The sequence below is a fragment of the Tupaia chinensis genome, unplaced genomic scaffold (genome assembly GCF_000334495.1).
Source record: "Tupaia chinensis unplaced genomic scaffold, TupChi_1.0 Scaffold144952_1, whole genome shotgun sequence".
Taxonomy (NCBI): Eukaryota; Metazoa; Chordata; class Mammalia; order Scandentia; family Tupaiidae; genus Tupaia; species Tupaia belangeri.
The window spans coordinates 3,779,037-3,801,629 of NW_006204812.1; the positions used below are offsets into that span (position 1 = coordinate 3,779,037).

At 40.2% G+C, this 22,593-nt stretch overlaps 1 protein-coding gene across 4 annotated transcripts in view; it reads left to right on the forward strand.

Moving 5' to 3' along the window:
* The window catches only part of LDAH (lipid droplet associated hydrolase), a 115,345-nt gene that overhangs the window by 54,137 nt on the left and 38,615 nt on the right, over positions 1 to 22,593 (forward strand). For 3 of the 4 annotated variants that reach the window (XM_006167660.3, XM_006167661.3, XM_006167662.3), the window contains one exon: positions 12,139 to 12,373. In XM_006167660.3, coding sequence (XP_006167722.1) covers positions 12,139 to 12,373 — 235 coding nt within the window. Of the gene's footprint in view, positions 1 to 9,391; positions 9,471 to 12,138; positions 12,374 to 22,593 lie in introns of those variants that run through there. The other variant, XM_027767936.1, reaches the window with a different exon arrangement.

Genomic DNA, 22,593 nt, shown 5'->3' on the forward strand with positions numbered 1-22,593 from the left:
GGTGTTAAGGCCAGAAGCATGCCTGTGTTGGAGGAACAGCAAGCACGCCTGTGTAGCTGGAGAAAGGAAAGGAAGTGGGGTAATGAGAGGGTTTCTAAAACTTCTACTCAGAATAAGCAGAGTGACATTTGACTCAGCTTATTTTGTTTGTTTCATTTTGTTTCCCTTTTTAAATTTTGCACGAGTGTTTGCCAGAGAGAGATAGAAAGAAAGAGAGAAAGTGAGAAAGCACACCTCCGGGGGATGGTTACACCGTAATTTTGGGCATGTGCTCTCACTTTCTGAGCGTGTTTTTCAAGCCATTGGATCTGGGGACTCAAACCACATAGTCAGCCATGTGGGATCCAGCCACCTCAATCCCTAGGCCACAGACTGGCCCTGACTCAGGTTTTTAAAGGAACATTCTGGGTGCTCTGTTTGGAATAGGCTATAAAAGAACTGGAATGGAAACAGGGAGGCTGGTTACAAGACTGTTGCAATAATTCAGGTGAACGATAGTGGTGTGCATGTGGGTTTGACCTTGGAGGTAGAAGTTGAGGTGATGAATAGGGATCTGATTCTGCATATGCATGGAAGAGGAAGCCAAAGAATTTCCTAATGGATTAGATGTGGAGTGTGAGAGAAATGGAGGACTTAAGGATGACTGTACTTTTAGGCTAAGCCACAGGAAAGGTAAGTTCCCATCAGCTGAATTAAAGACTGGCAGAGTCACTTAGAGCTTGTTTGGGGGAAGGTCAGAAGTTTAGTTTTGGAATACTGAGTTTGAAATGTTTAGACAACTCAAGTAGAAATGTTGAGTAGAAAGTTATTTTTTTTTTTAAAAAAAGTCTGGGGTGCCAGCTGTCAAATGAGATTGAAAAGGAAAAGTAAGAGAGGTGAGAGGATAAATCAGTGAAGGTAGTACCCTTGGAACCAGTTGAAATGGAGAATACTGATCAACTATGTGGGTACATTGTATGGGTTATGTTACATGAGGACTGAGAATTGGCCATTGGATTTAGCAATGTGGAGGTCTTTGGCAGTGTTGAGCAGTTTCAGTAGAGCGGAAGAAAAGAAAGATTTCCATGTGGTTCTTCTGGTTTGACCCCAATGTGTATCCTTCACCTTCACAGGTTCTGTGAACATGTTGTCTTTTTATTTATATTCTCCTCTGAAAGTTACTCAGTGATCATTCTGGTTTTTCCTTCATCTGTTTCCCAGCTTCTAAAAATCTCTTAACATCTCTCATCTACTGTCAATAGGTTCTTGTCCTCTTTGTTCCAGTGGGTTTCTATCTTTTTTTTTCTTGGTATTTATCTACTTGAATTTTGAGAGAGAGTAGAGATAAATGAATAGGTTCAGTCTGCCTTATTAACCACAAGTATGGATTAGTCTTTTAAACAGTAACAATTATATTCTGTAAGTAGGATTTTAGAATACCATAGATAGTAAGGCTGGGAAACTGTTTAATAGCACTGTATAATACTTATTTTTGCTGCCTCTTTGCCTTCCCTGTACTCTTCATCTATGTCCTGTTGTCCAACAGAAACATTTAAATACATTCTTCGAGAGCTGGCAGGTGGAGTGGTGGTTAAGGTATGGGACTCCCACATGGCCAACCACAGTTCAAGTCCAGGACCTGGCAGCTTACTTATTCACTTTCCTTTTCTCTCTGTCTTTCTCTCTGATCGAATTTAAAAAGTAATTGTAACAAATAAAATAAATAATTATTTTAAAAAATACATTCTTCTAACCCACTGATGAATGAAGAGGTAAAACCTGCCGTTAATAAGCCAACTCTTGAATTTATTTTAAATATTGTAAAATCCAAATAGCTATATACATATGTGTACTTTTTGAAATTACAATCCTATCGATCATTGATATTTTTCTTTTGATTAAAGTTACCCAGTCACCTTTATTTGGACAGTTGTTCAGGATCTAATTGTAGTTGAAAGAGGGAGATAGTGACTAAGTCAACCTAGTATAGTCTGGATTTCACATTTTAGATTGTTTGTATGAAAAAAAAAATTGTGTTTTTTTATAGTGAAAACTAAAAACTTTAAAGAACAGGACAAGAAATGTAAAATTAGAACTGTCATTAATTTTTATATGTTTCAAAGAAATTGTAGTCACAGAGAAGTAGGTGACAATGGCAGGTGCTTACCAGAGAAGGAGAGAGAGAGAAAGTGAGAGAGCACCCCCCCAGGGCATCTCTCCCTCCTGTCAGGATTTTGTGTATGTGTGCACATGTGCCCTGCGTGCTTTTCCAAGCCACTGGGTTAGGAACTCAAACCACACGCTTGGCCGTATGACATCCCGCCGTATGACCTCAATGGCCAGGTCACAGGCTGGCCCCTGCTGTATGCGTTTCTTTATTCTTTTTATTTTTTTAACTTATTTCATACCTTCAATCACTGTACATCACTTGGCTTGTGAAGTGCATCTACCTAACACAAATACAGCTCACACCAGTTCAGCCAAGGATACTGTACGCGTACATTATCATCAATAGACAACAATCCATTCCTGTGCCCCTGTGTCTTACCTCTCTATTTTTCTCTTTAATTTCTTCTATCACACTCTCCACCTTCTCCCATCCTCTTCCAGTATCTATAACAATTTTCAGTGCTTCTTTATCCTCTAATCTTTCAGTTTCTGCCATAGTGTGCAGACAGTCGGTATATATTAAGTGGAGACATGCGATGTATGCATTTCAAAAGTATTAATTAATTAATAAATCTATATAGTGGCTATATTTCCAGAACAACTCAACAGGGCTGTTGAGTTGAATGAAGTCTTTAGTGGCTGACTAAAACTTGGACTGGTAACAGTCTGCGATTCACAGTTCTATCTTAAAGCATTTTTAGATACTGTAAGGCAATTTTGATTGATTAAATTCATGACCTACCTCATCTATATGCCAAGAATTCTTGAGAGCAGGTAGAGAGTCTAAAGGTTATCAGAAGGAGAGGAGAAAAAGGGAGGGAAGGGGAAGGACAGGGAGGAGAGGAAAGGATCTATTTAATGAAACTGATTGCACATAAAACACACCTACTTATGGACATACCTCAAATTGTCTCATAACTTCCTTTCTGAAAAATAATAATAAACCTAATAACCATCAAAATACTGTCTCTAATCCTCACAAATGTACACTATAGAAATTCCTCATGTGCGTGTCCCCTTTCCTGTACTGTTCAAGAAAACATGGTTGTGCTTCATTATCAGAAGTTGACTCTGGGATATTGCAAATAATGTGAAATATGCAAAAATGTTTTCTTAGAGTAGAATGAGTTGGCCAGGCTTGGAGTGCTTTCTTTAATGAGACAATAATAATGTAAAAATGTTCTGTCAAGCCGTAGGTTTGGAAACCTTCCTTGCACAGCTGTGTTATAAAATCAGGTGTACTTCCTTGACCTAGGTGATTTTCCTTTTTTCTTTTTCTTTTTTTTTTTTTTTTGCCAGCGTGTTTCTCTAAGAAGAATAAAATACGTTTTTATTGCTTTGATTTATCACATCAAATTTGGACTATACATTCTATTGAAGTTATTATGATAGCTAAGAATAGTATATTGGGACCAGCAGATGGCATAATGGCTACGTTGCTGGACTCCCATGTAGTTGACCATGGTTCGAGTCTCGGACTGGTGGCTTAAACTCACACCTGGTGTGTGTGCGTGCGTGCCCAAGATCCCAAGAGGAGAATGGAGGAGAAGGGATTGCAGCATGGCCATCCCCCCCTGGGAGGAGGGGATTTCTCACTTTCTGTCTCTCTGTCTTTCTGGCGAGCGCACGCGCCCTATAGCAAACCCCCCCCCCAAAAAAAAGTATAAACTTTATTTAACAGGTAGTAACTATTCTCCAAAAGAGTATTAGTTGTGATGAAGTCTTTGGTCCTATATTTTTGCAAGGCAACGATGCGTGGCAAGTATGTATTAGAACTCCCTATTGTCCTGTCCATTCCCATGATTGCAGTGTGCACTGAGTTCTCAGTCTGCCAGTGATATACATCAACCAGATGTAACCCTGTGGTTGCTCATGTATTTTCCGTGTTTCCCTCACATGCAGTTTTGTTTAGCATGGGTCACAGTAAAGGGTCATTGATAAAAGTAACGGATTGTTTCCTGTTCCTGCCAGCTGATTTGATCAGCCTGAAGTTCCTCATGTACAGTGGGCTACATAACCAGTATGGAATCTGTGTGGTACATTGTTTAGTTTGATAGGAGCCGAATTAACTATTTATATGCTCTAAATATTTTAGGACATTTTTGTAAACACAAGGAAGCCCTTTATTTTGAAACAAATAAACTTGAAGCTATTAGGTCATCACAAAGTAATGACATATTTTTCTGTGCAAAAATGAGTCATGACTTTCCTGGTGACCCAATAAAATAAACAGTGAGTCACCAATATAGGACTAAATTATCAGACTTCTTGGAAAACAGATCATTTTTGTTTGTTGATTACTCTGATTAACTGTAGGTTAGCCAAGAAAAAATTCCTAACTTTATCATTTAAAGTGGTCATAATGTGTTTTAGCAATTTGTCTACTTTTATCTACAGAGTATAATAAACCATAATTTAGTTTTACTTTCCTAATGAAAAATTTAATAGCACCTAAGAATCCTAGTTCTGAATATTTTCTCTTATCTACAGTGGTGTAAATGCAGAAAGTTTAGAAGATTCAAATGAGAGGTACTAGGGTCAGCAGGTGGCATAGCAGTTACATCGCTAGACTCCCACGTGGCCAACTGCAGTTCGAGTCCCAGACTGGCGTGTTTTCAGTCTACCAGACCCGGGACTTAAACCGTGGTCAGCCTTGTGGGATTCAGCTCCCTTAACCTCTAGGATATAGAGCCAGCCCTGGTATTTTAATTAGGCTTAATTTGAGTTGAATTGAGTTGACAGGTTAATTTAGTAGGAGTATTTATTTATTTATTTTTTTTTTGCAATAGATTTACAAAGAGATGTCCCACTGGGTTTTAAATTTTTCTTTAGATAAATGTAGTGCATTTCTTTTTTCATTTATACTTATACTCAAGCTTTCTTTAATGTTTTGAATATATGTCATAAATAATAGTAATTTTACCTTTTCAATATTTGTAATTCTCTTTTTTAAAATAGTATCTAGTTCAACGATACAATATTTTCAGGATGGTATTAACAATACAGCAGCCAGACTAATCTAAAACAAACTCATCACAAATACACAGAATTGACAACAGAAGTATCACTTCAGAAGAGCAGTGAGTGGAAGGACAGATTTTGCAGTTAATAGTACTGAGACAATTGGGTTTCCATGTAAAAAATAAATAAATAAATTAGACCCGTATTTTTTTTAAGAATTATTTTATTTAACTTTATTTATTATTATTATCATTATTATTTTCCAGTTTGATCAGAGAGAGAGAGAGGAAGTGAGAAAGCAAGCCACCAGGTCCAAGACTTGAACCATGGTTGGCCGGCCATGTGGGAGTCCAGCGCCTTTAACCACCATGCCATCTGCCAGCCCCTAGACCCATATTTTACTCTACACATAGACATCAGTTTCAAGTAGATTCTAAACCTAAATGTGAAAGTCCAAATTATCAAGCTTTTCAAGATATTGTTGAAAAGTATTGACTACCAAGGAGCTGCAGTGACTGAGCTGTGGGCGACCTGGCTTCCCTACCAGATCATGTTCCTGTCGCTCCAGGTGGGACTGAGGAACCGGAACTCAGGCAAAACAGAATCGTCAGCTTCTTCACTGCGGTGTTTGCCACCACTTTGGCTACTACCAGGAAAACTACTCTTCAGACTGAGGGAGAGCGCTTCCTGTGGGCTGGGGACGGGTGCTCCTCCTAGGCCTGTCATCTAGGAAGCATCAGCAGGCAGTGAGGAGCCATCCCTTCTCAGTAGCAGATGGTGCTTGCGCAAATCCACCTGTGTGAAATGTGCCCAGTCTTGTTAGGTCCCACAGGACATCTGTAGTACTTTCAAGGATAAAAGGATCCATGATTTAGAATTACTTAAAAAATAGGGGAAGAATTCTGAATCTGAAGGTAGAAAAATCAGTAGTTAACTATTAATATACCACCACTCCAGCTGCTGAAATCTTTTTTCATCATTTCTATCTGCCACACTCTTAAAGCATGCTGCTGCTTGGCATCCAAGTGAATTATCAGATCTCTAAATGGCACTGTTAACATTAGACATGTAATAAAAATTAACATTTTATGTGAGTTCCAGACACTTACTAAGGTAAGACAGTAACCAGTATGTTGTTTTCAAAAACAGAGGAAGGAGATCTGTTGACCATTGAACTATGCAGGTTTGGACTATATGGGTGCATTTACAAGCAGATTTTTTTTTTTCAATAAATGTATTGGATAATTTTTTGGAGATTTTATGCATGAATTTCTTTTTCACTTATCCTTTTATTTTTAATAGCTAGAATTAGTAGTATGTAGAACAGCTACAATGTTTTTTGGTTTTTGTTTTTTGGAGAGGTTTTTGCTATAGGGCGTGTGCACTCCCCAGAAAGACAGAGAGACAGAAAGCAAGAAATCACCCCCTGGGGGGGATGGCCACACCGTAATCCCTTCTCCTCCATTCTCCTCTCGGGATCTTGGGCACGCATGCACACACACCCAGCGTGAGTTTAAGCCACTGGGTCCGAGACTCAAACCATGGTCGACTACATGGGAGTCCAGTAACATAGCCATTACACTAACTGCTGATCCCACAGCTACAATGTTTTGTATCATGTAAGACAATATTAATATAGGTACTAACAAAAATAAACCTTAGACATCGTGTAAACAGATAACATAAACTTACAGCTCTGAAAATGTATTTTCTCACCCTAATGATTATCTTAAAGATATTTTCTTTTCTCTAGCTTATTAGTGTAAAATGTAATATGTATAAAATATGTATTATTCCAGGGTCAACTGTACTTTATAAACGCTGTGTTGCTTAAGAGTTCTTCTTGATCCACATCTTTAGTACTTGATATGGTTAGACTTCTCAAATTTTGTGAGTCCATAGGGCATATGCTGCATCTGTAAGAGTGATAGCAGTCACATTAAACTTGGAGCCATTAATAACAGTCTTGAAGAATATCTTTGGATGAAAGGCAAAGATGAAGTATCAGCAGACCCACTGTACATCAGAGATGAGAGTGGGGAGACATCTGACCTGGAGCTGTAAGACATCAGAAACCTGTTAGTTTACTGCTTGTGTTTCCTGCAACTGAAGACAACTGCACTACGATGCATGTGCTGTGTGCTCTGCTTTGCATGTGTCCTCAACAGCATAGTGGTCACCACTGAGTCAGGAATGCTGTCTTCCTTTGTTCTGTTAGAAGAGAAGAAAGAAGATGACCGAATGTCAGGAAAGTGCTGGGATTCCAGGGCTGATCTCATCCTTCTGTGCGTGTGAATGCATTGAGTTCCCACCGAAAGTGGCATCCTGAGAGGACAATTCCTTTCACTGACTTTGATTGTCCAGTCAAGCTTCACAGAGACCCCACAGATGAATCTTTGAATCTAACTTTGTAGAAACCCATTGCAGTGCAGGCAGCTGGCTCCTGATTTGAGGCTCTCTGGAACACAGAATGTCCATATCACCACTACCCGAGGTCGCCTCGTAAGGCCTTTGTTAACTCCTTGAGTCCATCTAGCATCTCCTCCTCTACTGTTTACCTGAGAAGATGCCAGAGCTGCAGAATCTCCCTTCCACATTCTGACTGGAACCCTGCATTCACTGAGAAAGCCCATCAGAAGCATTGGCAATGCATGATTGCCATCCTACCATTTTTAAATTATCTTAAAAGGTTACGGTTCCTTCTTCCCAAACACTGGTTTTTGTTCATTGTTAAGGCCATACAGGTGTTCAAGGAACAATCCATTTTTATTGATGTGATGGAGGAGGAGACTCAGTCAAGGTCAAATTATTGTGACCCAAAAGCGAAACAACTAAATTATCTCAGATATTGTTGAGAGAAAAGGAACAGTCTACAGGAAGTGATCAAGTACTTAGCTGATGGATATGGCCAAGGAAAAACAAGAAATTATCATAACTAAAAAGAAAAAAATTCCTCCACAGTTTTTACTGTCAAATCCCTCTGTTCATTCTCTACGAGTGAGAGAGATGTGAAGGCAGGATTACAGGGGATACCTTGTCAACCTTGACACTAAGTTCCTCTTGGTCCACATTTTCTTCAGTCTTTGCTATTGTTAGACATCTTGGATTTTTGACAGTGCCATCTAACAGGTTACTATGACAAAGGACTGTCCTCAGCATATAAAAAAGACACTGCATCTGTAGATACTCTCAAGGCCTACCAGGAAATGTGCATTAAATTCATTCAAAATATATGTAAATACATGAAGAAAATAGCAGAGCAAGTCACCAATATCTGAAATCAAAAGAACAGACTTACAACTAAAGCTAAACACAACCAAAGCTTACACCTACCTTGTAGAACAGGTAAAAGGTAGCATTATCTAATTTATTTTAAAAATTTTGACTGCAAAAGTAATATCTTCATGATTTGGGATTAGATAAGAATTTCTTTTCTTTCTTTTTTTTTCTTTTTGGAGAGGTTTTTCACTATAGGGCGCGTGCGCTCGCCAGACAGACAGAGAGAGACATAGAGACAGAAAGCGAGAAATCACCCCCCAGGGGGGATGGTCACACCGCAATCCCTTCTCCTTCATTCTCCTCTCGGGATCTTGGGCACGCACGCACACGCGCCCGGCGTGTTTTAAGCCACCGGGTCCGGGACGCAAACCGCGGTCGACTACGTGGGAGTCCAGCGACATAGCCATTACGCTAACTGCTAGTCCCAGATAAGAATTTCTTAAACAAGATAAAAAACACAGTAATTATGGGAACCAGCAGTTAGCGTAATGGCTATGTCGCTGGACTCCCACGTAGTCGACCGCGGTTTGCGTCCCGGACCCGGTGGCTTAAAACACGCCGGGCGCGTGTGCGTGCGTGCCCAAGATCCCGAGAGGAGAATGAAGGAGAAGGGATTGCGGTGTGACCATCCCCCCTGGGGGGTGATTTCTCGCTTTCTGTCTCTATGTCTCTCTCTGTCTGTCTGGCGAGCGCATGCGCCGTATAGTGAAAACCTCTAAAAAACAAACAAACAAACAAACAAAAACACAGTAATTATGAATAAAAAGACAGGGGACCAACAGATGGCATCATGGTTAAGCCATTGGACACTCCCACATGGTCTATCACAGTTCAAGTCCTGGACCTGGTGGCTCGCTTTCTCACTTTCTCTTTCTACCTCTCTTTCTCTCTCTCTCTCTCTCTCTCCTCTTCTCTCTCTCTCTCTCCTGCATGTGTTTCTCTCTGGTCAAATTTAAATAAATGAATGAATAAATAAAATTAAATTAAAAATAATTCTTTTTAGAAAGAAAGAAAGAAAGACAAGACAGAACCAAATTTGAAAATGATGATATGACCTAAGAAGACAGACAACTGGCCAGCAGGTATATGAGAGGTTCTCAGCATCACTAATCCTCAGAAAAATCCAAAACAGAACCACAGTGATATCTCATCTAACACCTGTCAGGATAGCTATTTCAAAATAACAAGAGATGGAACCAGCAGGAGGCATGGTGGTTAAGGCACTGGATTCCCAAATGGTTAACCATGGTTCAAGTCCTGGACCTGACAGCTTGAATATTACACCAGGTGCATGTGCATGCATGCCCAGAATCCCCAGAAGAAAGTGGGAGAAGAGATTGCAGCATGGACATCTCCCCCTTGGGGGGGGGGGCGTGACTTCTCACTTTCCCTCTCTCTGGTGAGTGCATGCACCCTATAGCAAAATCCTAAAAATAATAAGAAGAAGAATAAGAAAACAAGTGTTGGCAGGGATGTGGAAAAACTGAAACCTTCTGTACCTAGTACGTCTTGGTGAGCACATGCTAAAAGTGGGTAAACTGGCACAGCTGCTTTGCAAACTACTTGGAATTATCTACAATAGCTGAACATAGTCATACCATATGACCCAGTATTTCTACTTTGTGGTGATAGAGCCAGCAGAAATGCACGTGTACACACTGAGATATACAGAAATGTTACTAGGACTTGTGGTTTCCAGTTGCACATGAAAGGAACTTGGAAGTTGCCATTCCATCTTAACAACATGTAAGAAAAATGGAGCAAACTGAAATACCAACAACTCATTTTTGGAGTCATAGGAGAGGAACAAACAGGGCAGGTCACTGGCCTCAAAGATGAGACTGGCAAATGCAGAGTCCCCGGAGCTTACCAGAGAGAGCACAGCTCATGAGCAGAAACCCGCCAGAACCAGTCCAAGGGCAGGGACCCCAGAGCTGTAAATGATGAATTGCTGGAGGCCCCGTATGTGGACAGCTAAAAGTTAAAAACTTTAGGAGGGACCAAGTCGTGGGAGAAGCCCCCAATTTTGTGAGATTTACCTCTAGGAGATCAATCCTGATCTCGGGGTAAATATGAGAATAGAATTCCCTGTGCTCCCAGCATTCCAGCAGGGGTGAGTGAGAAAGGATGTATTTTGAAATCTGCCAAAGCACAACACTCTTCTTTTTTTGGTTGGTTTGTTAAGGTTTTTGCCATAGGGCACGTGCATTTGCCAGAGAAAGAGAGAGACAAAGAAACACTGAGAGAGGAAAAGTGAGAATTTACCCCCAGGAGAGATGCCACAATCCTTTCTCCATTTTCATTTTGGGATTTTTGGGGGCACACACACACACACACACACACACACCTGGCATGATTTTCAAGCCTCCAGGCCTGGGACTTGAACTGTGGTCCAAACCACTTGCTGGCCCTGCACAGTACTCTTCTTTATAAGGCCTGCCCTCTAGAAAATCTAGCTACCCAGGTCCTAACCTGCTGGGATATTATCAGAGCCTAACCGACATAGGGGGAGGGAAATTCCCGACTCCATTCACCTCTTTTCTTCCATACTGAAGAAGGGACAAACACAACTCCAGCCCACTCTTGCCATTCTATCTTGCCTCAGAGGAAGAAATACTGAGAAACACTTAAGAGTTCGCAGTCCCGAGGCCTAGGCTCCCTGAAAGACTGAGGCCTGTTCACAGGACTGTGGAGTGCTTCTCTTCCCTCACACCTCACCACCACGTTGCTAACGGTATCTTATGTGCACACGATGGGCCATAAAAAAAAGTTATATAGTATGCCAAAGGGCCGAAACAATTCAAGGAGACAAGGCAAGTGTCAGACCCAGATGTGCAGGATGTTTGAACTGTCACAGTGAGGGCTTGAAATAACTGTGGTTAATATACTAAGTGCTGTAAGACAAAATATGCAGCGTGCAGGAACTGATGGTCACTGCACACAGAGAGGAGAATCCTAGGAGCAAAGCAAAGGTTGCGAAAACACACCAGCGGGTGGCATGGTGGTTAAGGCACAGGAACCCACATGGCTGACTGCAGAGTCCAACCCCATGGCTTGAAAAACATACCGGGTGTGTGTGGGTGTGCCCAAAATCACAAAAAGAGAATACAGGAGAAAGGATTGCAATGTGGCCTTCTCCCCACTCCAAGGGTGATTTCTCAGATTCTCTCTCTCTCCCCCTCTCCCTCTCCCCCTCTTCTTCTCTTCACATGCTTCTCCCTCTCCCTCTCCTCCTATCTGTCTCCCTTTCCCTTGCTCTGGTGAGCACATGTGCCCTATAATTAAACAAAAAACTAAATTAAAAAGAAGAAGAAGGCCTATATGTGTAATGGTGGTTCTTAGTCTGAACAAATCTCTGTTCATATTCAAAAACCCAGTCATTTGTCAGTGCTATAAAGAATAAACAACAGTCAAGGGGCCAGCAGGTGGCATAGTGGCCAAGACACTGGATTCCCACATGGTTGACCGCAGTACAAGTCCTGGTCCCAATGGCTTGAAAATCACACCAGGTGCATGTATATAAATGCCCCAAATCCCAAGAGGACAATGGAGGAAGAGGGATTGTGGCATGGCTGTCCCCTGGGAGTGTGATTTCTCACTTTCCCTCTCACTGTCTCTCTCTGGCAAATACATGCACCCTATCGCAAAAAAACTAAAAAAAAGAAAAAAGAAAAAGAAAAAGAAGAAACAGATAAGTAATGGGCTATCCCTTAAGAAAACTTCTCATCAACATATGTCTCTTTATTGTAGGTAATTCGCTCGTTTCTGCTCTTTCCAACAATTGAGCGAATGTCTGAGTCACCCAATGGCAGGATCGCCACTCCGCTTTTGTGCTGGCTTCGCTATGTCCTTTATGTTGCCGGCTACTTACTTTTGAAGCCATGTCCTGAGAAAGTCAAGTCCTGGGTACTTGGAGTTGCCATGCAAGTAATGAAATGGAAGACTGAATTTCTGTTGGCAAATGTATTAGAACCATTCTGCCTTGGTAAGCACATTTAAAAATGTATATGTCTATTCTTGTATCAAAGAAATGTTTACAGGGTAATCTCAGACAGCAAGCAGATACCAAGCAAGCAATTGTTTGTTGAATTTTTTTCTTCACAAAAGTTTTGAACTAGAGATTAAATTATATACAGAGTGAAAGGATTCTGTATACAGCTGGCTAGAAAAGCCTTAGAAGCTTTCATTTTTCCGTATGTTTCTGAATCTCCCTCCACTCTAGGTACTAAGAAAGAATTCTCCTCTCTGTAGTACACAGTGTATATGGAACCCTTACAGGACCTTACTCCTTGTTATAATTTAGAGCAAGTACTAAGAACAGCGAAGAAACAGCCCAAGAAACCAGTATTCTGGCCCAGGATTCTCAGAGAGTTAACTGTTTCTCCTTTTATTTTCCTCCTTGACATGCTATTTTTCTGGGATAGAGAGGAAGTTAAGTTATAAAAGTAGTAAGTATCATGGTAATATATTTTACTACTGGGTGCTCCGCTGATTATAGTAATAGTTTTTGAATGTGCCAGGGAATGTCCTTGCTACTTCACTTTTAGGCTCCAAGAGTTGTTTTTGTTTTTTCTTTTTGCTTTCTTTTTTTTTTTTAGAGGTTTTTGCTGTAGGGCACGTGTGCTCACCAGAAAGACAGAGAGAGAGAGACAGAGAAATAGAAAGCGAGAAATCAACCCCCCGGGGGGGGATGGCCACGCCGCAATCCCCTCTCCTCCATTCTCTCGGGATCTTGGGCATGCACGCACACACGCCTGGCATGAGTTTAAGCCACCGGGTCCAGGACTTGAACCACTGTCGGCTACATGAGAGTTCAGAGACATAGCCATTATGCTAACTGCTGGTCCCCCTAGAGTTGTTTTAAAATGTATTTATTATATAGTATGAATTTATAATACTAACTTATACTGTGTCTATAAATGGCTTTTATAATAAAATAATCCTAGTTCCTTAACCTATAAAATAGGAATAATACCCTGTGTTTCCACAGCTTATTCTAGGTTAAAGACAAGAAGACCTAAGTAAATAGAGAAAGAGGCCGGCCTGTAGCATGCTGGTCGTGGCCTCTGAATCCTGCTAGATAATCCTCTTGCAGACCTGCTTGCGTCTCTGTGGCTGGACCGTCCTCCAGACAATGATCTTTAACTTGCCAGTTTGGCTTTTTGGAGGCCTTGCAGTGTTTGCACATTATGTAATGTCTGTGCCTTAGAAGAAATCTTACGGAAACAAATGGAGGAAGTTTGCTAGTCCAAGCAGCGGATAATAAATCCTGCCCTGTCTACATAGAAACTGGTTTTCTGTACCGTTTAGTTTATGCACACATTTTTGTTGTTGTTGTTGTTATAATCTGAAAAATTCAAAGAACCAAGTTATTCCAAGTATTTCAATTGCTGCTGCCCTTCTGACAGAGAAGACACATCCCTCCCTGTAAGGCCGGAGTTCTGTCACCTTAGTGTTCTCCAGTATGAGCGAGTGAGACGTCATTTCCTACTCAGCAACTCCGGGGAGGATAGCCCTAATCCAACTAGCATACATTATAAACTTTACCACTATGTCTACCAGTGCCATCTGTGGAACTAGATTGTCTTAAATGTTGTTTCTAAAGATATGCCATTTTCTTCTTTAATTTTAATTCTGGAATATTTGCTACCACATTATTTCCTTTAGAGTAGATGTTCTGTTTCACAAAAGATAGACTTCTCTGAGATAGCTAAATTGGATTTTCTGATCAAAGGTAAAAAGAAAATGTATTTTAGCTCAGCAGTATCACAGGTCAAAATCATTAGCTTTTAAAAAATATTCTAGGGTCTCTTTGTTAAACCAAATTGATGTTTTAATTCCTTTTGGTTGCCTAACTAGAAAAACATAACACAGAAATACAGGGAATTCCTGGGAAGTGACATTACTTTGCGAAATACATTTTTATAAAATAAACTTTCATGATCTTTCCTTCCCTTAATAAATGTAGAAACAAGTTTTAAAAACATTTACAATGATGGGGCCAGGCAAGTGGCATGGTGGTTAAGGGCACTGGACTCCCAGATGGCCGACCACTGAGGTTCAAGTCCCGGACCTGGCAGCTTGCTTTCTCACTATCACTCTCCCTCTATCTCTGGTAAAATGGAATACTAATATTACTACTACTACATAAAATTGAATAAATAATTTAAAAAAAAACATTTACAGTGATATACAATGAACTGAACTGTTTAATGAGCTGACAACATAAGCTTCACTAGAGAATCACACATTTCTTCTTAGAATATTTTTAACTTAATCCTAGAATAATTTTTTTTGAATAAGGCAAAAATAGAAGTCCATGTTACTTACCTATTCTTTCATCTATGTGATCAGCTTCTGAAATCTGTGTGGAAAACCCAATTGCAGCTTTTAATGATTCATGGTAGTTTAGCCTAAAATTCAGCAATGAAGGCAACAATCTTTTTTTTTTTTTAATATTACAGGCAAAAGGTAATTTTGACAGTACTAGGATATTAGCTCTGGTTTATAATTAAATAGCACAATAAATATCTCACTACTTTTTAAAGAACTCATTTTGGTAAACTCAGTGTCACCCAGGTAAGACTCTCAGTTTGCAGATTACATGGAAGGTCATAGTCACCAGAGTGCTTGCTAATAGAGAAACACATAACAAATTATGTAAATTATCATTTCTCCAAATTATGCACAAATTTTACAATGAGAGAATTACTTTTTTTTTTTTTTGAGAGGTTTTCGCTATAGGGCGCGTGCGCTCACCAGACAGACAGAGACATAGAGACAGAAAGCGAGAAATCACCCCCCAGGGGGGATGGTCATGCCGCAATCCCTTCTCCTCCATTCTCCTCTCGGGATCTTGGGCACACACGCACACACGCCCGGCGTGAGATTTAAGCCACCGGGTCCAGGACACGAACCGCGGTCGACTACGTGGGAGTCCAGTGACATAGCCATTACGCTAACTGCTGGTTCCCGAGAATTACTTTTTTTAGGTCTAGTTTTTACATTGTGCAAAGCTATGCTTTTTATCATTTTGGAAAAATGAAAAACAACCTGGGAAAAATAATGAAGAACTGACCCAGAGTCTCCTCTTGTAAGAAGTCTTCATCCAGGTTTCTGAGCATGTCTAACCCTCTCTTAATCTTTGACAGCCTTTTCTCTTCTCGCTCTTTCTCATGCTGGCACGTACACTCTATTGCGAAAAAGAATACCTTACCTGTCAAATACCTAGCCTACCAAACCCTGTCCCCTGTTCGCCATTGCTGAAATCCACCCGAACCGCATTCCTCTAGAATGTCTTTGGGCTTCCTAAACCCTGGCAAAATCATTTCAAACTGGGGTTTATCATTCATGTCTTAATTGTGGCAGGCCCTCTTCAAAGCGTGTCTATGGGCACCTATCTGCAGTAGAGCCCATCTCGGTTTCCATGGTTACTTTGAAGAAATGTAAAGAGTTGGCCCCGTAGCCTAATGATTAAGTGAGCCAGATTCCCTATGTCCAGCTACAATTTGAATTCTGGCGCCAGAAGCTTGAAAAACACACCGGGCACATGTGTGTACATGTGTGTACATGTCTCCAGAATCTTGACAGGTTAGAGAAATGGAGATGAAGGGATTGTGATGTGACCTCAATTATTGAGAGACGCTTTTTCCCTCTGCCTCTCTCTGGCAAGGACATGCACCCTCTAACATTTTAATAAACATTTTGCAATTTCATCTCCATTGTGTGCTTACTAATGGCTACTCTCCTACTATGTTCCCATCATGGAGGTGAATTTATCAAACCTTTTTTCTAATTTGTCAAATTTTATAATGAACACTTTTTTTTTTAGAAGGGGTTTTGTCTTTTTTTTTTTTTTTTTGCTATAGAGTACGTGCACTCACCAGAAAGTAATCACCCCCCAGGGGAGATGGCCACGCCATGATCTCTCTCCTCCATTCTCCTCTCAGGATCTTAGGCATGCACTCACATGCGCCCAGTGAGAGTTTAAGCCACCAGGTCCGGGACTTAAACCGTGGTCGACTACATGGGAGTCCAGTGATGTAGCCATTATACCAGCTGCTGGTCCCTAATGAGCACTTTTTAAGAGACTGATTTTTCCTTATGAACATCATGGTATACTTTGGACATAATAGAATCTCTTATCCCTTTTAAAGATCAGAGTGACTAAAAGTAGTATCTCAGTCCAAATAAATCAAAGGCAACAATTACATTTTACACTGCAGAGTATGCACCCACATATGGTTGGTTTCCCATCTCCAAAATACACCCCTCCTGGGCCAGCTTCTTTAGTGCAGTGGTATTGCATGGCTCAAGGGCAGCCTGATCCATATGGTGACCCAGGGTTGAATTCCCAGCCTGGTCAACCTCAAGTGTATCAGTGTACAAGTGCCCAAGATCTAATGGCCCAGAGGACTGGGAAAAGGGGACCAACAGCACAACCATACCTGTGGAGGGTGCTCCTCTTCCTCTCTCTCTCTCTCTCTCTCTTCCATGCATGCACATACACACTATTATGGATGAAGAAAAAACTTTTTTTTTAGGTTTTTTCCAAAAGAGAGGGAAAGTGAAAAATCACCCTTAGGGGGAATGGCCACGCCACAATCTCTTCTCCTTTATTTTGGGCACACATGCACATGCGCCTGGCATGATTTTCAAGCTGCCTGGTCCAGGACTCAAAACATATTCAGTAGTGTGGGAATCTAGCACCTTAACTGTTATGCCATCTGCTGGTCCTGAAAAAATTTTGTAATTCACCGATGGCAGAAATGGAAAGATCTGAGGATGTGATAGGAGGGATGATAAATGCAGATACCAGAAGTCTATAAAGGAGGGGAGTGGATAGTAGAGGATGGATGGGAGGAACAGAAGGAAGAAACACTTAACAGACACAAAAATGTAAAGTCTTATATTGAAAATTATATATATGGGGGGCCAGTAGGTGGCATGGTGGTTAAGGGGCTGGTCTCCCACATGGCCAACCCCGGTTCAAGTCTCGGACCTAGTGGCTTTCTTTTTCACTTTTCTTCTTTTTCTCTTTCTTTCCCTCTCTGGTCAAATTTAAAAATAAATAAATAAATAAAGTTTTTAAAAAAAGAAAATTATATATATGATAATCTTTGATTTGGTTATCATGTACTGCATGCATACTTTGAAAAACATTTTGTGTGCTTCAGAGATGTGTAATGATTGAATGTAAATACGAAATTATTACAAAAAAGTATGTGTTCATTGTACTAATCTTCTGACTCTTCTGTAAGCGTAAAAGTTTCCAAGATAAACAGATGAAAAACAGATTTTATCTATTATCATTTTATTAAGTTCTCTAGTATTTGTTTGATTGGAATATTAACTATTGCTTTCCATCAGTTCTGTCAAAGTTGGTTTCCTTCTAAGCCTGTGCAAAAGAAAAAAAATAAAATAATAATCTGGTTTCTCAAACCAGGGAGGTGTTTGTCCTCTCTTCACAACCCAATAGTTTCCTGTTAGGGTTATAATATATGCTATGTACAATATATGCTAATATAATGCTGTACATACTCTAGACTCACCCTCTTGCCTGTAATGCTGTATGTTAACATATATTGTGACCCTAATAGGAAATCATTGGGTTGTGAAGAGAAACTCAATATCATTATGTTCTAGACACTATTAATGGAGAGGCAACTTACTGTTCAAAATATCATTGTTAAAGTTAATATTGTTTGCTTTAATCACAGTGATAATGGAAATCATTGTCTTCCATAAAAATATTTTGGTATGTCTTAAGATGTTTAGCAGGGCTAACATGTGACATAGTGGTTAAGGCACTAGACTTCCACATACCAGCCATGGTTCAAGTCCCAGACCTGGCAGCTTGCTTTCTCTCTCTCTCTCTCTCTCTCTCTCTCTCTCCCTCTCCCTCTGGTGAGTGCACGTTCCCTGTAGCAAATTTAAAAATAATAATAATGATAAATAAAATTAAATAAATAAATCTTTTCAAAAAAGCAATGATAACCATGTGAATACTGGCACATAGTAGGTATTTGATACATGCTAGTGTCTTGCCTTATTTTTGAATTTTTTTCTTGTACAGCTTTTTGACAGTAAGTGTGTAAATGCTTATTTACCATGTTCTGTATATTATGGTTGAAGAAAATGACAAAGAATCTGCCTTTATTTTGCACTTAAAAATAAATAGGTAAATTCACCTGTCCTAATTAAAGCAGAGCCATTTCCAGTAATTCCTCTACTCCAGCAGGAGCAGTAAAAAGGGGCTTCAACAGTGTGAAAAAAATGAAATTAAAGTACAAGTTTATTTTGGTGCAAAACAAAATCCTTTGAAATCTATGTACTTTTTTTGTTTTCTGGTCTGTGGTTTTTTTTAATTTGCTAGAGGGTGTATGAACTTGCTGGAGAGAGTCAGAGGAGAGGGAAAGTGAGCGAGCAGCCTCCATGGGGGGTGACCACGCCACAGTCCCTTTACCATTTCTCCTTTTGGGGTTTCGGGCACACACGCACATGTGCCTGATGCGTTTTTCAAGATACCAGTACAAGACTCGGACCACACCGTCCACTCTGTGGGATCCAGCCACCTCAACCATCATGCCACTGGCCAGCCCCACACACAGGGCATATAATCTGCATTTTCTGTGTGTTTTTTGAAGCCCCCTCCCCCCGCCCCATACAGAACCAAGCAAAAAGGGGTGGTCTACTGTGGAACCTTACTAGGGGCACTAGGCCACATATGCCAAAACAGCAGGGTGGCTTGGCTCCTCAGCCCCAAGTTCGAGGTGGGAAAACTACGCATCTCCTCACAGCCTTCCATTTTATCATGAGCTGTGGTTTTGCTGCCTCTGCACTGTCTCTGGTTGCTTTGCCTAGTGTTTATATGGCCTAGTTTCTGACCAGCGTCCACAGAGGCTCTAGACTCACCTTCTTGCCTGCAGTTATGTGTCCCATTTTTTCACCAGCACCTGCTAACTCAGCTTAGCACTGCTGGTGTGCTTCGGCCTCTAGTTGTGGCCTCCTTTGTGATGTCAGTTCCTGGACCACTTTAAATAAGGTATCAAGCTGTCCTCCCCACTCCTTTCCAAAATCACTAGAAAAGCAACCTCCTCCCTTGGTTCCTTTGCATTTGTTTCATTTATCAACTCTTCCTTATTAATATCTGCCATGAACCAAGTGCTCAGATAAGCACTGGAGAGAAGAATGAATGAAATACAGCTCTTGTAGGGACCAGCATGTGGCTTGGTGGTTAAGGTGCTGGACACTCCCACACGGCTGACCATGGTTCAAGTCCTGGACCTGGTGGCTTGCTTTTTCACTTTCCCTCTTTCTCTCTCTCTCTCTCTCTCTCTCTCTCTCTCTCTCTGCATCTCTCTGGTCAAATTAAAATAAAATGAATGAATAAAAGTAAATAAATAATTCTTAAAAAAAAAAAGAAATACAGCTCTTGCTCTTAAGTCACAGTGTGGTAGAGGGGAGAAATGTGAAGAATTTGAATGTATTGCAGTAAGGGTTATTATTAAAACAGATAGGATATGAGAGGTACTCAGAAAGAAGAGGTCAGATTTACCTAGATAAGTGATGGAGAAGATAAATGTTTGGACTTTGAGATGAGCTGGGATTTTTCCAGACAAAGTGAAATTAAGATAGGTGATAGAATTGAACAAAGGCCGCCTTCTGTTGTAGGGCATGTGTTTATGGGGACTTCAGTGATAACATTTGGCCTGTGAGATGGATGCCCTATTGGCCTTTGAACTTTAGTCCCAGCTCCGTTATTCCAAAACTTTAAGCCATTCTACTTAAGGTTGAAGTCCCATAGTCATGGTTGAACGTTAAACAGATTTCAGAAGATGAGATAGGGTGTTAGACTCCTCAGAGAGTCTTCTCATGCCTGTATTTAGATTTGGAATGAAGCAAAAGTAAACAATTAACATTCTTCTAAGTCATTCTCTTTCCTTCATGTTTTTGTTTCCATTACTCCTGCTTCTAGACATTTCCTTCACTGTGGTGCTTAAAACTCTGAATTCTGCCGGGTTTCCAGGAATGCTGTTGACCGTCTTTGCCAACAGAAATGTGTTTTTCACTTAGGAAATTACACTTCTATTGGTATTATTATTTCTGACCACTGTGTTTTGTTTTAAGCATTTCTGAGGAATAGCAAAGATGGCTTCTTTGGAGCAATTACTGGAAAAGGAACTGGCAATTCTGTTTTATAAAAAATATACTTAAATGGGAAATTACAAGGAAAAAAATGAGAGTAGGAATAAAGGTGGGATAGGGTATATTCCCTGGTGAATAAGTTATAGAAATAAAAGACTCTGTGCAAGTTATTTGTATTTTTAATTTATTTTTGTAATTTGAGAATGACAAAAAATGCTTAAAACACAAATCTGTACTTTCATGAATTATCACAGACCAAACTTCCATTAACTGTTACCCTACTCAAGAATCACCACTGCCTGGATATTGGAGGCCTCCCTTAGGCCCCTAGTCTCTCCCTCTCCATCCTTCTAAATATGACTACTATCATTACTTCTACTAACATTGTTTAGTCTTGCCTGGCTTTGAACTTCACACAGTTAGAATTGTATAGTGTATATTCTTTTGTGTCTGGCTTTTTTCACTCACCTTCACAGTGTTTGCAAAGTTCATCTGTGTTGTTGGGTGCAGCTTTTATTCTTTCATTTTCATTACTATATCCTTTTCCATTAGATTAATGTATTGCATTGTATTCATTCTACTATTGATGGATGTTTGAGTTGTTTTCAACTTGAAACTATGAAAAATATTACTGTCAAGAACATTTTAATGCCTGCCTCTAAGTGAACATGTGCATGTATTTCTATTGGGTCTTTAGAAGACTGAACTGCAGGGACCAGCAGTTAGCATAATGGCTATGTCGCTGGACTCCCATGTAGCTGACCGCGGTTCAAGTCCCAGACCCAGTGGCTTAAACTCATGCCAGGTGCATGTGCGTGCATGCCCAAGATCCCAAGAGGAGAATGGAGGAAAAGGGATTGTGGCATGGCCATCCCTCCTGGGGGGTGATTTCTCGCTTTCTGTCTCTCTGCCTCTCTCTGTCTTTCTGGCAAGCGCACGCGCCCTATAGCAAAAACCTCTCAAAAAAAAAAAAGACTGGACTGCAGAGTTCATATGGTATGCATACGTCCACATCAACATACCATAATACCAAATGATTTCCAAAGTGGTGGTACCAATTTGTATTCCCACCAGCCATGCTGGTGAGTTTATGTTGTTCTGTTTGCTCATCAATACTTAGGATTGTCTCTCATTTTTTCATTTTTATTTTGGTTAATCTTGTAGTGGTACCTCACTGTGTGTATGTGTATATTTATAGCTATGTGTGTGTTTAAAGATATCTTATTGTATTTTGAGAGCATTTGTTCTAAATTAAATAATGTATTTAATTGGGTAATTTCCTTTCTTTTATAAAGGCAGAAAAGCTTATCAATTAAAAAAAAGGACCATTTCTTCTTCTTTAGTCTGTGAGCCCATTTGGCTCTCATGTTGGATGAATTGCCATGATAGATAATGAGGTTGAGTACTTTTTCATCATTTGACCAATTTCTGAAATTCCTATGCAAGTCTGTTGTCCATTTTTGTATTTTTTAACCTTGTTTTTTTTTTTTTATTGTCTTGTAGGACTTTTTGAATACATTATGGATATAGTTCATTTGTCTTATGGCACCTTCTTTTTTTTCAGAGATTTTTGCTATATAGCACATGTGCTCGCCAGAAAGACAGAGATAGAGCGACAAAAAGCGAGAAATCACCCCCCCCAGTGGGGATGGCCACGCCACAATCCCTTCTCCTTCATTTCCCTCTCGAAATCTTGGGCACACATGCACACGCACCTCGCGTGAGTTTAAGCCACCAGGTCCGGAACTCGAACCACAGTCGACTACATGAGAGTCCAGCGACATAGTCATTACGCTAACTGCTGGCCCCGGCACTTAATTTCTTTGATTCTGTGCATTGTCTCTTGTTTTCCTAACGCTGTTGTTTGCTAATATATATATATATATACATATATATATATATATATATACATACACACCCTAATTTTAATGTAATTCAGTATATCAATCTTTTGCAGCTAGAATTTTGGTGTTTTACTGAAGGATTCTTTTCCTATTCCATTGTGATAAAAATAGTCTCCTGTGTTATCTTCTAGAAGTTAAATGCATTTTTTATACT